This window comes from Hemitrygon akajei, chromosome 4, assembly GCF_048418815.1.
Source record: "Hemitrygon akajei chromosome 4, sHemAka1.3, whole genome shotgun sequence".
Classification (NCBI taxonomy): domain Eukaryota; kingdom Metazoa; phylum Chordata; class Chondrichthyes; order Myliobatiformes; family Dasyatidae; genus Hemitrygon; species Hemitrygon akajei.
The window spans coordinates 47,179,092-47,196,210 of NC_133127.1; the positions used below are offsets into that span (position 1 = coordinate 47,179,092).

At 40.8% G+C, this 17,119-nt stretch overlaps 1 protein-coding gene across 1 annotated transcript in view; it reads right to left on the reverse strand.

Annotated features, from left to right (window-relative positions):
* papss1 (3'-phosphoadenosine 5'-phosphosulfate synthase 1) overlaps positions 1–17,119 on the reverse strand; it is a 95,727-nt gene that overhangs the window by 28,307 nt on the left and 50,301 nt on the right. Inside the window, exons 6-9 of the mRNA XM_073042500.1 lie at positions 14,894–15,007; positions 9,658–9,769; positions 5,544–5,749; positions 4,286–4,421 (exon numbers count right to left, since the gene is read on the reverse strand). Coding sequence (XP_072898601.1) covers positions 4,286–4,421; positions 5,544–5,749; positions 9,658–9,769; positions 14,894–15,007 — 568 coding nt within the window. The remainder of the gene's footprint in view (positions 1–4,285; positions 4,422–5,543; positions 5,750–9,657; positions 9,770–14,893; positions 15,008–17,119) is intronic.

Consider the following 17,119-nt stretch of genomic DNA (forward strand, 5'->3'; position numbering starts at 1 on the left):
CAGGGGTGAGGGTTTGAAGAGTGCAGTAGTACCGGGGATTCTATAATTAGAGGAGCAAAAAGCAAATTCTGTGGATGTGAAAGACACTGGGATTGTATGTTGCCTCCCATGTGCCAAGCCAGGGATGACTTGCATCAGGTCCACAGAATTCTAAAGGGGGAAGGTGAACAGCCGACACAAGTAGGAGGTCTTGAAGAGAGAATAAAGGGAGTTAGGTTGAAACCTGAAGGGATTGTACAGGCATTAGTAATTATCTTTCAAGAATCACTAGATTATGGAAAGATTCCAGAGGACTGGAAAATTGCAAATGTCACTCCAAGAAGGGAGGGAGGCAGAAGTTAGCCTAACTTCAGTGGTTGGAAGGATGGTGAAATCTATCATTAAGGGCGACATTTCAGGGCACTTGGAAGCACATGACAAAATAGGCCGAAGTCAGCATGGTTTCCTCAAGGGGAAATCTTGCCTGACAAATCAGTGGGAATTCTTTGAGGAAGTAACAGGCAGGATAGACAAAAGAGAGTTATTGGATGTTTATTTGGATTTTGGCCTTTGACAAGGCCATATGTGAGACTGCTTAACAATACAAGAGCCAGTGGTATTAAAGGAAAGATATTAGCATGGATAGAAGATCGGCTGATTGGCAGGAGGCAAAAAGTGGAAATAAAGAGGGCCTTTTCTGGTTGGCTCCTGGTGAATAGCAGAGTGCCGCAGTGCTGTTCATTTTTGGAATTGCTCCTTTTCACGTTATATGTCAATGATTTGGAGGACATAATTGATCACTTTGTGGCCAAGTTTGCAGTGAAGGGCAGGTAGTGTTGAGGAAGAAGGGAGTCTGCAGAAGGACTTAGATTGGAGAATGGGCAAAGAAGTGGCAAATGGAATACAGTGTAGGGAAGTAGAGGGTCATGTACTTTGGAAGAAGGAATTAAGGCATGAACTATTTTCTAAATGGGGAGAAAATTCAAAAACCAGAGGTGCAAAGGGACTTGGGAGTTCTCATGCAGGATTCCCTAAAGGTTAACTTGCAGCTTAAGTCGGAAGTAAGGAAGGCAAATGCAATATTAGCATCTATTTCGAGAGGGCGAGAATACAAAAGCAAGGATGTAATGCTGAGGCATTAAGGCATTGGTCAGATTGCATGAAGTACATGTGAGCAGTTTTATGCACCTTATCTGAGAAAAGATATGCTGTCTTCAGAGACTGTCCAGAGGATGTTCATGAGAATGATCCCAGGAATGAAAGGATTAATTTATGAGGAGCATTTCATGTCTCTGGGCTTGTACTTGCTGGAGTTTAGAAGAATGAGGGAAAATGAGAAGCTGAAAGGTCTGAAGGTAGATAAGTCACCTGGACCAGATGAACTACACCACAGGGTTCTGAAAGAGATGGCTAGAGATCGTGGAGGCATTAGTAATGATCTTTCAAGAATCAATAGATTCTGGCATGGTTCCGGAGGACTGGATAATTGCAAATGTCACTCCACTCTTCAAGGGATGGAGGGAAGCAGAAGAAAGGAAATTATAGGCCAGTTAGCCTGACTTCAGTGGTTGGGAAAATGTTGGGAGTCGATTGTGAGGTGTTGGGGTACTTGGATGCATATAATAAAATAGGCCAAAGTCAGCAAGGTTTTCTTAAGGGAAAATCTTGCCTATGAAGAAATAAGAAACAGAATAGACAGAAGAGAATCAGTGGATATTGTGTACTTAAATTTTCAGAAGCCCATTGACAAGGTGTTGAACAAGGCTGTTTAGCAAGATAAGAGCCCATAGTATTACAGGAAAGATACTAGCATGGATAGAGCATTAGCTGTTTGCCAGGAGGCAAAGAGTGGGGGAAAAAGGGAGCCTTTTCTTATTGGTTGCCAATGACTAGTGAAGTTCCACAGGGGTTGGTGTTGGGACCTGCAATAGAACTTGCGGATTCAGGATAGGACTGTATAGTCAAAGATCTCACTGTTAAAGGAGTGGACGTCGTCATTGGATTCCGACAGACAACCGAAGGTGTTGAGACCACTGCTTTTTACATTGTATGCCAGTGATTTGGATGATGGAATTGATGGCTTTGTGGCCAAGTTTGTGGATGATATTAAGATGGGCAGAGGGGGCAAATAGTGTTGAAGAAGGAGGAAAGTTGCAGAAGGACTTAGGGGAACGGGCAAAGAAGTGGCAGATGGATTACAGTGTAGGAAAGTAATCTTTCCTGCATCACTTTGGTAGATAAAATAAAAGCGTAATTATTTTCTAAATGGGGAGAAAATTCAAAAATCCAAGATGCAAAAGAACTTAGGGAATTCTGCACAGAAACTCCCAAAGGTTAACTTGCAGTTTGAGTCACTGATGAGAAATAAATCATTATTAGTATTCATTTCGGGAGGATTTGAACATAAAAGCAAGGATGCAGTGTTATGACTTTATAAAGCACTGTTGAGGCCTCACTTGGAGTTTTGTGAGCAGTTTTGGGTTCATTATCTCAAAAAAGATGTGCTGATATTGGAGAGGGTGCAGAGGAAGTTCACGAAAATGAAAGGGGTTAGCTTATGAGGAGAGTTTGTGATTCTGGGGCTGTTCTCACTGGAACTTAAAAGAATGAGAAGAATCTCATTGGAACCTATCAAATATTAAGGCCTAGATTGACTGAATGTGGGCAAGTCTAGGACCAGAGGGCACAACTTCAATATAGAGAATCTTTCATTTAGAACAGAGGTAGAGGAACTTCTTAAGCTACAGGTGGTGAATCTGTGAAATTCATGGCCACAGGCAAATGTGGAGGCCAGATTGTTAGGTGTAATTAAGGGAAAGGTTGAGAGGTTCTTGATTAGTCAGGATGTGAAAGGTTACGGGGAGGAGGTAGGCGAAGGGGGTTGAGTGGGAAATGGATCAGCCATGGCGAAATGGCAGAGCAAACAATGGGCCAAATAACCTAATTCTTCTCCTATGTTTTATGCTTTTATAGCAAGCAACTAACTAAATAAATACTAAATGATACTAAGATGTGGAACAAGTAGTTTGGTAGACAATAAAGAATTAAAATGGAAGTTGAATGTTCTGTACTGTTGTAGAGATCTCTTAGAAAGTTGTTTCAGAGCAAAATCAGTGAAAAAAAATCAGAAAACTGCAAAAATTATTTCAAATTATTTAAATTTCCTGGTCTCAACCATCCTGCAGTTAAGAAGATGGTTTAGGAGACCAAGGGCAATGATTTGTTGAAGATTTGAGGGAATTGGTTGGGTACAGAGTTCTGCTTCTCTCTGCCCTCCCTTTGAGGCTACCCAACTCAAAAACAATTAATTGTCAACCTACATTCTGAGAGTGATTTAGTTGCCAGTTCCTTATCCCTGCTCTGTAATTCAAGGATTGGCTTTGCAGTTCTGACCCCGTTCCTATCGGCTCACACACTCGTCTTTGTGTGCTAAAATTCTGTTTCATTTCACAATCATTGCTGTGCTACACTTACTGGCGACTTGAAGTACAAAATAGCAGTTCAGACTGACTGAGTTATGTTTTGCTTCCACCTTGTGGAGAACTGACTGACTCCACTTGATAATCTGCAAGAAAGACACTTTGATATCAGTAGTTATCTTGGTAGAATAATCAATTTGGGATGAAGCAAACTGGAGTTTTAGGTTTTTTTTAATGTTTATCCTTAAAGCATGAAAAAAGCCTGTTCTGTTATGGAACTGCAATAATTCTCCTACTGGAGATATGATACTAGAATCTAGAATAACGTTTAGCATCTTGTTTGAACTCAATGGGTCAGGCAACATCTGTGGAGGGAAATGAACAATCAGCACTTAGAGTTCAGATCCCTCTTCTGGACTCAAAAATAAAGGGGATGGACAGTATAGCAGTTGTATGCCAAATGCTAGCAGGTTGAGCCAAGTAGATACAGTAATCCCATGATCTGGCATGGAATTAGAATGGCAAGCCTGAACTGAGATTGCTTTCTCAGAAATCCTAACTTTTAACATCAAAAACCTAACATAAGGAACTGGCTGTTTCCCAAACTTAATGTTCCTCATGTAACAACCAATAAAAGAAAAAGCTTCTTTGGCATTTGATTGCAAACAACTATACTATACTCGTGAAGAAGGGTTTCAGCCCGAAACGTCGTCACTGCCTCCTCCCATAGATGCTGTCTGTCCTGCTGAGTTCTGCCAGCATTTTGTGTTTTTATTTATTTCCAGCATCTGCAGATTCACTCGTGTATACTATAAATATTGACTAGATTCATGAATTTAAACAATCACATGTACGGAAACAGATAGACAAGATAAACTGGTACTCACCAGCATTCATTGCTTTAAATTTTTGCTTTAGTTCACGTGGGGTGAGGCGATATTGATCAAGTCCATCATTCCAATAAACACGATCAAGAACTTGCAAATCTCCGCCTACTAACCAATTGCCACTCTGCATTACCATCTGTTGGTTTCATAGGGTAGAGAAACAATAGTTACATTTGAAAAAAACTAACATGAAATTAAAAAATAAGCAGATGAAAATCAAGAATTGCTCATGCTGGAAACTAATAATAACAGACCACTCTGGAAACACACAGGTAACAGCTATACACTTGAACAAACCTCTACAGATATACTCCTGAAAGTATCCTGACTGGTTGATTATGGTCTGTTATGGCAATTCAAATGCACAAGAAGCTGTAGAGAGTAGTTCACTTGGTCTAATGAATCACGAGTAGATCCCTCCCCATTGTCGATAGTATCTACAGAAGGTACTGCATCAAAAAGCAATGTCTGTCAAAGGTCTCCACTATCCAGGTCATGACATCAACTCACAGCTACCAACAGGTGGGAGGTACAAGTCCCACACCAGCTTCAAGAACAGCTACTTCCTAATCACTATTACCACTTTGATCATTTTGCACTAAAATTGGGTACTTTTGTTTTAAATGTGTTCTCTCTCATGAAAAATGTGTACAATTTATGTTCACCAACACTAAAGATACTGCAGAAGCTGGAAACCTTGAGCAACACACCAAATGCTAGAGCAAGTCAAGCAGCATCTACAGAGGGGAATAAGCAGTCAATATTTTGACTCTAGACCTTTCATCGTGACAGGACTAATCCTGATAAAGGATCTTGGCATGAAACATTGATTGCCCATTCCCCACCATAGATACTGCCTGACCGACTCCAGCATTTTGTGCATAGATTAAGTATAAATTATGTTTTCCTTGAGAATGCTGCTTACATGTTGCTATAGGCCTATGATACTGCTGGAAGCAAGTTTTTTTGATTGTACCTTTGTCTCTCTAATTTATCTCATTACTAATTCTTCTCATTGACTTGGACCATCACTTGCTATAAGAAACATCTCACGTCTTTCAAAACACAAATCACTCATTTGCTCTGCCTGTGCCTTATCCAGATTAATCCCTGGCTCTGAGCCACTTTCTATAATAACAATAGTAATAATAATAATAATAATAAACCATCAATCTGAAATGTTAACCCTAGACTTATCTCACAGAAAACCTGAATGTCATATGGATTAAAGGGTCTGAAAAAAGGATTCTAACAAAACCTTGATATAAGGGTGCTCTTTGCATGTTGTTCCCCACTGACGTGCACACCGTTCCTCTTTCCTGTGTTCATAGAATTCAGGGTTTCGAACGATGGCTACTCGACGTCCATCATATACCAATGCAAAGGCAGTACAGCCATCCAGTCGTTCTTTATCTTCATCCGATGCTGTCAGGACAATGGGCACTGACAGGTTAATGAGGCCCCCTGTCAAACAACAGAAGGCAAAAAGGCATGTTAATGGGTACAGACTTGGAAGGTTATTTTCAATTTATACATTATACAGTAATGTTTTCTCCCCCAGTGCAGTCAGTTTAAAATAAACGCCAATACTTAGGCTAGCTTGTTCCATTTAAGCCCAATTGACATACCAACCCATCTTAACTTTGCACACTTCTTGACCACTTCACTATCCCCACTATTAATCCCAGAACAAATTAAACATCTTTTGAGAGTCTTTTGGGAATTGGAATATTATTGTCACATGTACTGAGATACAGATCAGATCATTAAAATGTATTAAGGCAGAACACAGCAAAACAACAATAATGCAGAATAATACATAACAGATACACAAGTGCAGTGCAGGTAAACAATAAGGTGCAAGATCATAACGAGATGGGCTTTTGACTTCTGAGCCACACATTTTAATTCCATGTCCCATTCCCATTCTGATATGTCTATCCATGGCCTCCTCTATTGTCAAAATGAATTCAAACTCAGGCTGGAGGAACAACACCTTATATACTGGCTGGGTAGCCTCCAACCTGATGGTATGAACATTGACTTCTCTAACTTCCGTTAATGCCCCTCCTCCCCCTCCCCTGACATATTTAGTTGTTTGCCTGTTCTCCAACTCCCTCTGGTGCTCCCCCCCACCTTTCTTTCTCCTGAGGCTTCCCGTCCCATCATCCTTTCCCTTCTCCAGCTCTGTATCACTTTCGCCAATCACCTTTCCAGCTCTTAGCTTCATCCCACCCCCTCCGGTCTTCTCCTATCATTTCACATTTCCCCCCTCCCCCCACTACTTTCAAATCTCTTACTATCTTTCGTTTCGGTTAGTCCTGACGAAGGGTCTCGGCCCGAAACGTCGACAGCGCTTCTCCCTATAGATGCTGCTTGGCCTGCTGTGTTCCACCAGCATTTTGTGTGTGTTGTTGTTTGAATTTCCAGCATCTGCAGATTTCCTCGTGTTTGCTAACAAACTAACCACTAACTAATAGAAGAAAAAGAAAAGAAAAAACATGGGCTGTTTATAGTGTCTAAGACAAAAAATCATCAGTGTCCCCAACTCCGAACCTCTCTACATATATAAAATCAGAAACAGAAACAAAAAATAGGATTGGAACAGGGTAAAATTACATCATGTGAAAATATTGAATGAATGGCCTCCAAGTCTTTTCAAATTTAATAGAAGGGTCATATATGACACTTCTAATTTTTTCCAAATTTAAACATAAAATAGTTTGAGAAAACCAATGAAATGTGGTTGGGGGATTAATTTCTTTCCAATTCAACAAAATAGATCTTTTGGCCATTAATGTAAGGAATGCAATCATCTGACAAGCAGAGGGAGATGAATGAATGAATGAATGAATTGACTCCATCATTGGTAAACCAAAGATTTTTTAAACACTGTACTTCCTACCTTTCCAAATCTAGATTCTATGGGTATTTTGGAGAAATTGTTAGAATTAAATCCTTTTCAGAAAGGTGTAATATCAAATGTTTACAATATAATTATGAAAATACGTTTAGAGGCCTTTTATAAGATTAAGAATGATTGGGAAAGAGAAATTAACTTTACTATCCCTATTGAGAATTGGGATAAAATTCTTCAACTAGTTAATTCATCCTCTATATGTTCTAAACATTCATTGATACAGTTTAAGGTTGTGCACAGGGCTCATATGTCCAAGGATAAATTAGCTCGTTTTTATTCCCACATAAATCCTATATGTGACAGATGTCATTCTGAGATGGCTTCTCTAACTCATATGTTTTGGTCATGTCCGTCCTTGGAAAAATATTGGAAAGACATTTTTGATATTATTTCTACGGTATTGAATATTGATTTACAACCTCATCCTATTACAGAATCTCTTAAACAACATACACAAAATGCTGGAAGAACCTAGCAAGTAACATCCATGGAAGGGACTAAACAGTTAACATTGAAGGGTCTTCGCCTGACATCATGACTAGATAACACTAAACAAGGAAAGTACCAACTGGTCAGTAGAGAAGCAGATCAGTCAGTTCATTAACATTCTTCACCCCACTATATAGTCGTCCTGCCATGCTTTGCAGGCAAGAACAATACGAGTAGTACGGAATACAATTGGGTTCAAAGGAAGAGGGGAGAGCAGGCAATTTTTACTAAAGGGAGATTTCTACTCATGCTTTTCTGGACAATGAACAAAGTGTCTGTTTGTGGAGTGATCAGGAGGTGATGAGGTAGACTTGGATGCCATTGGCTTATATGTGGAAATTGATACTATATATTTTGAGCATCATTACCAAGAGGTAATACTTGGATAAATTCTAGCATAAATCGAGTCAGAGTGTTGCCCTTTAGCCCATCTAGTCCAGGCAGACCTGTTTTTATGCCTAATTCCATCTACCTGCATCCAAACCATAGTACTCCCTAACCCTCCCATTCATGTGCCTAACCAAAAATCCCTTGTTGCAAATGAACCTGAACCTCCCATTTCCACTGGCAGCTTATTCCACAACTGAACCATCCTTTGAATAAAGAAGTTCCTATGAATTATTCCACATTTTGCCCTAAACTATGACCTTCAACTCTATTCTCACCCAACTTCAGGGGAAAAAGCCTGTATTTCTCCTCTCTATACCACTACAAGACCTCACCTCTTCCTTCTCCACTCCAGGGAAGGAAACCCTAACCTATTCAACCGTTCTGTATTATTTGGATCATGTCCCAGGAAGTGGTAAAGATGCAATAAGACATTGCTGTTGACTCTCTTGTGATGACTGAATAAATAAAAAAATGGAACCAGGTGAGTGCAATCCCATTCAATTGAACGGAAGGGATAAATTGGAAGAGGTTGCTTCTGTCAACAATGTGAAAGGCTGAGTAAAAGTAGGCTACTATTTCAGCAAAGCATTTATCATATTACAGCCATTTTTGCCACTGTGTCAGGGTTAAAACAGGTTGGAAGAATTCAACTAGAAAACTACTGGCACAAGTTTGGAAAGCCAAAAGGGAGGTTGATGCTGCAATTAGGTACAAGAACAGAGTAACGAACTGCAGATATTGAAATATGGAGTAACAAACAAGATATTGGAGGAACTCAGTGGATCAGACAGCATCTGTGGAGGGACATAGTCAGTCAACTTTTTGATTCAGGATCAGGAGATAAAACAACAATGTTTGACGGGGCAGGGGTGTCGGGCACTGTAGTGAGCTAAGGTGAGGAAGCAGCTGATGAAGCAAGTTGAGCTAATATAGAGGAACTGGGAAAGATACAAAATTAGAGAAAGTATTCAATTCTTGAACAAATAGCTGCAATAGCTATCTCACTGAGTAAATTAAGGAAGCAGGACAGGACTTCGAAACAAAGGAGAGCAGTTTAAAGAAATTGTTTGCAAAATAGGTAAAAGGAGCTGAAGTGTATCTTTGTTTTTCAAAGTCATCCTAGAAAAGTGTGGAGACTTATCTGATAAGAGCAAGGGCAACATGACTTCAGGGTGTATAACCAAATATACAGATACATCAAAAAAAATTGTTTGTCATATTCACTGAACTTTCCATGGACAAGGAGGTGCAAATGGAGCTCATATCAAAGGAAGCTGTTTGAGACAGGGACACAGTGCAGTGATTTTTATTGAGAAATAGGAGATTAAAGATGGAGGTGTGCATCTTCAAAGGGACATACCGAACCAAATGGGAAAGCCAGCTGAAGTTTTGAAAGTGACTTAAATTTTCATTTATAGCAGTTGATGTTTCATTCAACTCCTACATTAACTTCCCAGGTTTGCTCCCACAATAAGCCGTCAGAACTGCCAAAATGAGAATGCTCAAACTTATATGCAAGAAGATATTCATTGTTTGCATTGTATTTATGACTTAACTCTCACATAGTTCTTACCATCCAGCAAGCAGCTAAAATGAAGGCACTGCAAGAATTCTCGCTCTCGCATGAAGCCATTGAGAGGGGTGGCCCAACCCTCAGCCAGAACCTGCACCCACTGCATGTCCACCTGGAACAAAAAGTTATATAGTTTTTCTTTTCAAAATCCCAAAATTTGTGTTCAGCAGCTGTAAAAACAAAGCTCTGCAAGTAGCATCTGAATATCCAAGAGATGATTCAAGTATTTTAAAGCCAATGGATTACACTGCAAAGCAACTTTGGTCCATGTTCGGTTCACAAGAAACAATAGTAAGTCAGCAAACCTGCCTCACCACTTAACATGTCCATCTACTCTTGTGCTATTTCTCCCCATATACCTCTACTCCTAGTATTAATCAAATATTTATCCACCTCCACTTTATATACTTCCAATGAGACAGCTTCTACCATCTTCTGGGGCAGAGAATTCCAGAGATTTACCACCCTCTATGAGAAAACATTTTTTACGTCCCTCAGTTTTAAATTTCCAGTCCCTGATCTTGTGGTTAGTTCTCCTTGGTGAGGCTCTCCCACTAGTGAAAACATCCCAACATTTTCTACATCAAGCCCCTTTGAATCTGTTTGAATAAATTCATAACTTATTTCTTCTAACTCGAAGGATACAGCTCCAAATCATATGGTAGTACTACTGCCTCATCTCAGGAAATAACGTGGTGAATCTCTTCTGTACGGCCACCAATGCTACAGTATCTTTTTTCTTAGTGGACCAAAACTGTGCAGACCTCTTGGCGAGACCTGTCCAACACTGTACAATTGCAACAAAAACTATTTCTAAACCTTAACCACTTTGCAATAATGACCAAAAATGCTATTTGCCTTCCTAACTATTGTTGGTGCTCATCTGCTTGCATCTTGTGATTCACACACTAAAACACCTACGTCCCTTCATACTGCACTTTCTTGGTCTCTTCACTTAGATAGATAATAACCTGCTGTTTGATTTCAAATCAACCAAGGATTCGATTGTGCATTTCAGAAAATAAACTGAGCAATTTATCGAGTATGATTTAGCCTCTCATAAAACCACATTAACTAGATTTAATTATATTCAGATTTCTTAAATGGTTATCTATTTCTTCTTTAATGATTGACTCTAGTATCTTACTACCTTCTGATTAGTATCTTATGATTGCTACCTGTGCCACATGTGAGTGAAGCAAGGAACAGAAGGATTATACAGATTAATACGTGGCTGAGAGGATGGTGCAGGAGGGAGGGCTTCAGGTTTTTAGATAATTGGGCTTTGTTCCAGGGAAGGTGGGATCTGTTCCGACGGGACGGTTTATACCTGAACTGGAGTGGTACTAACATTCTTGCAGGAAAATTTGCTAGTGCTTCTTGGAGGGGCTTTAACCTAAATTTGCAGGGGGCAGGGATCCAGAATGTGAGAGAGGATAGCGAGATGAAGAATAAAGGACAGGTGGGGACTACACGGTTCTGGAATATTAAGTGTGTAGTAGAGAAAGGTGAGGAGGAACAAGTGATAAGGAGGACACATGTACAGAGGGATGGTCTGACGGAACATGGAGTTAAATGTGCAGAAAGAATAAGTAAATTTAGGAAGAACAACAAAATTCAAGGGGCATATAGCCCGATGGGAGTTCGAGGAGCTGGGTTAAGCACAATAGGCAGCGATTTAAACAGAGAGAGGAGAAATGGGCTAAAAATTCTATATCTGAATGCACTAAGTGTCAGAAATAAGGCGGATGATTTTGAAGCTCAGGTGCGAATGGGTAACTATGATGTTGTTGGGATAACGGAGACATGGCTGCAGGGAGATCAGACCTGGGAAATGAATGCACAAGGGTATACATGCTTTCATAGGGACAGAAATGTGGGCAGAGGGGGTGGAGTGGCCCTGTTGGTGAGGAATGAGATTCAGTCCTTTGCAGGGGGGGGGGGGGGGGACATAGGATCAGGAGAAGTAGAGTCTGTGTGGATAGAACTGAGGAACAGTAAGGGCAAAAAGACCCTAATGGGTGTTGTCTACAGGCCACCAAACAGTAGCATGGATATTGGATGCAAGTTGAATGGGGAGTTAACACTGGCATGTGGCAAAGGTAATGTTGCAGTAGTTATGGGGGATTTCAACATGCAGGTGAACTGGGAGAATCAGGTTGGTGCTGGACCACAGGATAGGGAGTTTGTAGAGTGCCTACGGGATGCATTCTTGGAACAGCTTGTACAAGAGCCGACCAGGGACAACGCTATTCTGGATTTAGTGTTGTGTAATGAACAGGATTTGATAAGCGATCTTGAAGTAAAGGAGCCATTAGGAGGTAGTGACCATAATATGATAAGTTTTTATCTGCAACTTGAGAAGGATAAGGGCAGATCGGAGGTGTCAGTGTTGCAGTTGAACAAAGGAGACTATGGAGCCATGAGGGAGGAGCTGGCCAAAGTTAATTGGACGGATATCCTAGCAGAAAAGACAGTGGAACAGCAATGGTAGGTATTCTTGGGAATAATGCACAAGGTGCAAAATCAGTTCATCCCCTGGAGAAGGAAGGATTCAAAGGGGGGAAAGGGGCCACAGTGGTTGACAAAGGAAGTTAGAGATTGTATAGCATTAAAAAAAAGGAAGTATGACAGAGCTAAGGTGAGTGGGAGGACAGATGATTGGGAAATTTTTAAGGAACAACAGAACTTAACTAAAAAGGCAATACGAGGAGAAAAAATGAGGTACGAATGCAAGCTAGCCAGGAATATAAAGGAGGATAGCAAAAGCTTTTTTTTTGGGTATATGAAGAGAAAGAAGATAGTTAAGAACAATGTTGGGCCCTTGAAGAATGAATTGGGTGAAATTGTTATGGGAAACAGAGAAATGGCAGAAGAATTTAATAAGTACTTTAGATCTGTCTTCACTAGGGAAGACACAAGCAATCTCCCAGATGTATGGATGGGCCAAGGACATAGGGTAACAGAGGAAATGAAACAGATTGACATTAGGAAGGAAACGGTGATGAGTAGACTGATGGGATTGACGGCTGACAAATCCCCAGGTCCAGATGGTCTGCATCCTAGGGTACTAAAGGAGGTGGCTCTGGAAATTGCAGATGCTTTGGTAATCATTTTCCAATGTTCCTTAGATTCAGGATCAGTTCCTGAGGATTGGAGAATGGCTAATGTTATCCCACTTTTTAAGAAAGGAGGGAGGGAGAAAACAGAGAACTATTGTCCTGTCAGCCTAATATCAGTAGTGGGGAAGATGCTAGAGTCCATTATTAAAGATGAAATAGTGGCATATCTAGATAGCAGTGATAGGATTGGGCCGAGCCAGCATAGTTTTACCAAGGGCAAATCATGCTTGACTAATCTATTGGAGTTTTTCGAGGATGTAACCAGGAAGTTAGACAAGGGAGATCCAGTGGATGTAGTGTACCTTGATTTTCAGAAGGCATTTGATAAGGTCCCACATAGGAGACTGGTGGGTAAAATCAGAGCTCATGGCATTGGGGGGGAAGATATTGACATGGACAGAAAACTGGTTGGCAGATAGAAAGCAAAGGGCAACGGTGAATGGGTGTTTCTTGGAATGGCAGGTAGTGACTAGTGGGGTGCCACAGGGCTCGGTATTGGGACCACAGCTGTTTACGATTTACATCAACGATTTAGATGAAGGCATTGAGAATAACATCAGCAAGTTTGCTGATGATACTAAACTGGGTGGCAGTGTGACATGTGTTGAGGATGTTAGGGGAATTCAGGGTGACTTGGATAGGCTGGGTGAGTGGGCAGATACTTGGCAGATGTCGTTTAATGTGAATAAGTGTGAGGTTATCCACTTTGGGAGTAAGAACAGGAAGGCAGATTATCATCTGAACGGTGTAGAGTTAGGTAAGGGAGAAATACAAAGAGATCTAGGAGTCCTTGTTCATCAGTCACTGAAGGGGAATGAGCAAGTGCAGCAGGCAGTGAAGAAGGCTAATAGAATGTTGGCCTTTATTACAAAGGGAATTGAGTACAAGAGCAAGGAAATCCTTTTGCATTTGTACAGGGCCCTGGTGAGACCACACCTGGAGTATTGTGTACAGTTTTGGTCTCCAGGGTTAAGGAAGGACATCCTGGCTGTAGAGGAAGTGCAGCGTAGATTCACGAGGTTAATTCCTGGGATGTCCGGACTGTCTTATGCAGAGAGGTTAGAGAGACTGGGCTTGTACACGCTGGAATTAAGGAGATTGAGAGGGGATCTGATTGCAACATATAAGATTATTAAGGGATTGGACAAGATAGAGGCAGGAAATATGTTCCAGATGCTGGGAGAGTCCAGTACCAGAGGGCATGGTTTGAGAATAAGGGGTAGGTCATTTAGGACAGAGTTAAGGAAAAACTTCTTCTCCCAGAGAGTTGTGGGGGTCTGGAATGCACTAGCTCGGAAGGCAGTGGAGGCCAATTCTCTGGATGCTTTCAAGAAGGAGCTAGATAGGTATCTTATGGATAGGGGAATCAAGAGAGATGGGGACAAGGCAGGAACCGGGTATTGATAGTAGATGATCAGCCATGATCTCAGAATGGCGGTGCAGGCTCGAAGGGCCGAATGGTCTACTTCTGCACCTATTGTCTATTGTCTAATAATAGCTGTTAACCAATAACCTGTAGTTCTCTATCTTTCTCCTTTTTTAACAAGGGTGTCACATCTGTGTGTTTCCATTATCTGGTATCATCCTCCCACTAAGAGACTGAGTTATCTACATTGCAGTGATCGTACAGATAGAACTCTTGTTAGAATACTAAGAAAATTGATACACGATGGTATAACACAAAATGCTGGAGGAATTCAGTGGGTCAGACATCTGTGGATGGTAATGGATAGTCAACGATTCAGGTCAAGAACTTACTTCAGGTCTGGAAGTTAAAAGTAACAGGAAGTTAAAGAAAATGGAATCTGATAAGAGAGTACAGTGAGCCATAGGATAATTGTCAGGAGGTGAGCAGAGGTAACAGAAAGAGGAATTTGAGCGTGATGGACAGATTGCGAAACTAGGGAAAGTACAAGAGTCTGAGTACTGGGACTGGTGGGTTAAAAGAAAATAAAGGGAGGGGGAAAACAGACAAGTGTAGTCTGTGAATTTGATGGCAAGGTTGGAATTGGTGTGGAGAGCATTCAGACTGGGATAAACCCATCACCTTACAACTGAGTCAAGAGGGCCACCATCAGTTGAATCTGTAAAAAAGGAAAGGAAAACACATCTACCTTACTGATTTCCAGTGCTGGCAAGATTTCTGCATCAGCTCTAGCGAGATCCAGCTTGTTTTCTGGGACAAATAGTTCCTTTATTTCAGCGTAAGAGTCAACAGGAACAATGTCCTATTGGAAACAATAAACCCAAACAATATCAAGTTAGTCACAACTCTTGATTTCTGGCATAACCCAAGGTTAATTTATACAGCATTAAAAAAGCTAAAGCATTGGCTCTGTAGTGCCATCCTGTGTTCATAAATCAGTACGTCGTTAGAAAAAGAGAAACCATTGCTTATTAAACCACTGTTACAGATATAGAATTTACAGACTCATGGAGCAAACAATATTTTTTTATAAGGATCTGAGTGAAATAATGCTTCAATTTAGGAGCAAGGTGACTGCACAATGATGACCACAGCCCAAGTCAAAGTCAATCTCAAAAGTAAGGAGAAAAATTGGCATCACATACAACTCGATTTCTTGGAAGTGTAACAGGTTTATGCATTGGGAGGAGTTAGGGATGTGGCTAAGGGGGGGGGGGGGAAATCACATCACTCTGACTTGTCTACTTAAAAGTTCATCAAGCCAGCTGTGTACAATAGCATAAACACATTAAATGCACAATTAACAACTTTTAAAAAGTCACATCTCTAGGTTGTTCCCTCACACTTGCTCAGAGAACATCTTGTTTTCCATGGATTGGTATTACACAGCAAGATGAGAAGATAATTAGTACAAGGTTAGAATTATGTCTTGCTATTGCAGGAGCTACATTGTATAAGCAGCAAAGAGCATCTGAAAAATATTCCTCTTATTATAGGAAGATTCCAATTGCTTAAAGTGATAAAAGTCTGCTAAGAAATCAACAGAAATGATATTTCAGTTGATGGAAACCAAAATAACTGCAAATTCTGGTAGAGAGTAGTAAAAACAGAAAATGCTCAGTAGGTCAGGCAGCATCTGTAGAAAGATCATCCTTCATTACGATTCGCAGAAGAGAAAACAAATCAGTTTTAAATTGCAGAAAGGATGAGAAATAGAGGGATAAGACAAAGAATATCTGACCTTTCATCAAAAATGGGAAAAGCTAAGGATCTATTTATAGAAGGAGAGTCATCGGGATCAGAAGGGAAGGTATGTGATAGGCAGGAGAGAAAAATAGACAAGTGGAATGTGACATGGTGTTTGACATAATAGAATGAAAAGGGATTCAAAGCACATTTATCAAATAATGTACAAGTTATACTGTTATGTACCCCGTAACTGGGTTAACAAGCCAGCAGAAATGGAATGATACGTTGGAGTCTGGTGGTACTGTAACTAAAGGTGTTTATTAGTAAACTAAACAATACAGTATCAAAAATGCCAATATACATATAAAATAGGTTAGCAATAATAAAAACAGAAGTGTAGGAATAATAATCAACAGTAAAAAAACAAGCTCTATCAAAGTCTAGGGGTAAATGAATTGTCATAGGAGAATATACAGGTTCGTGCTGAGGTAGTTGTTGTGTTGCAATGAGAGGGAGAGGGAGAGAGAGAGAGCGTGAGCATGAGATGAGCAGCTGCAGCAGGCAAACCTTCCGTCATCTTCTTGTTCTGTTGTACCATTGGGGTCATCGGTTATGACCCTTCCATTCCAGGCTAGACCGTTCTTCAGTGATGGACTCGTCACCCAGGCAAGGGCAGACACACACACAAGTCCCCACCGGTCTGCCTTCATCCACCGTGCTCCAGACCGATTCTCCTGAACCGATCCTCCAGGCCCCCACCTTCCTGTGGGTGCACAACACTCTTTCAGTGTCCACTGGTGTGTCTGAGGGTGTCTCCCCAGATCCGTCTTTTATCCCCACTGACGGGGTATCAGCCATCCATCAACTCCACATGTCCATCAAACTAGTCCACTCCCTGCTGCCTCAGCAAGAATGTTAACGAGCAAAGAAGTGTCCTTGTAGCAAAAGGTAAATAATCAGTGAAGAAGCCATAATACATAAATCAGTCGTCTCTCTCTCTCTCTCTCTATCTGTAGCAGATGCCTCCACCTCTGTTCTTCATCTCCCTCTCTCATTAGCAGCATAGTTCCCGGGGGGGGGGGGGGGGGGTCAGCCCTGGACCTCATTTCCATCTGGTTTATTCAGCACACATAACAATACAACCTTGAAATTTGTTTCTTACAGGAGCCACAAAGCAAGAAGCCTTTAAGAATCCAATTTAAAAAATAACACCCAATACGCAGAA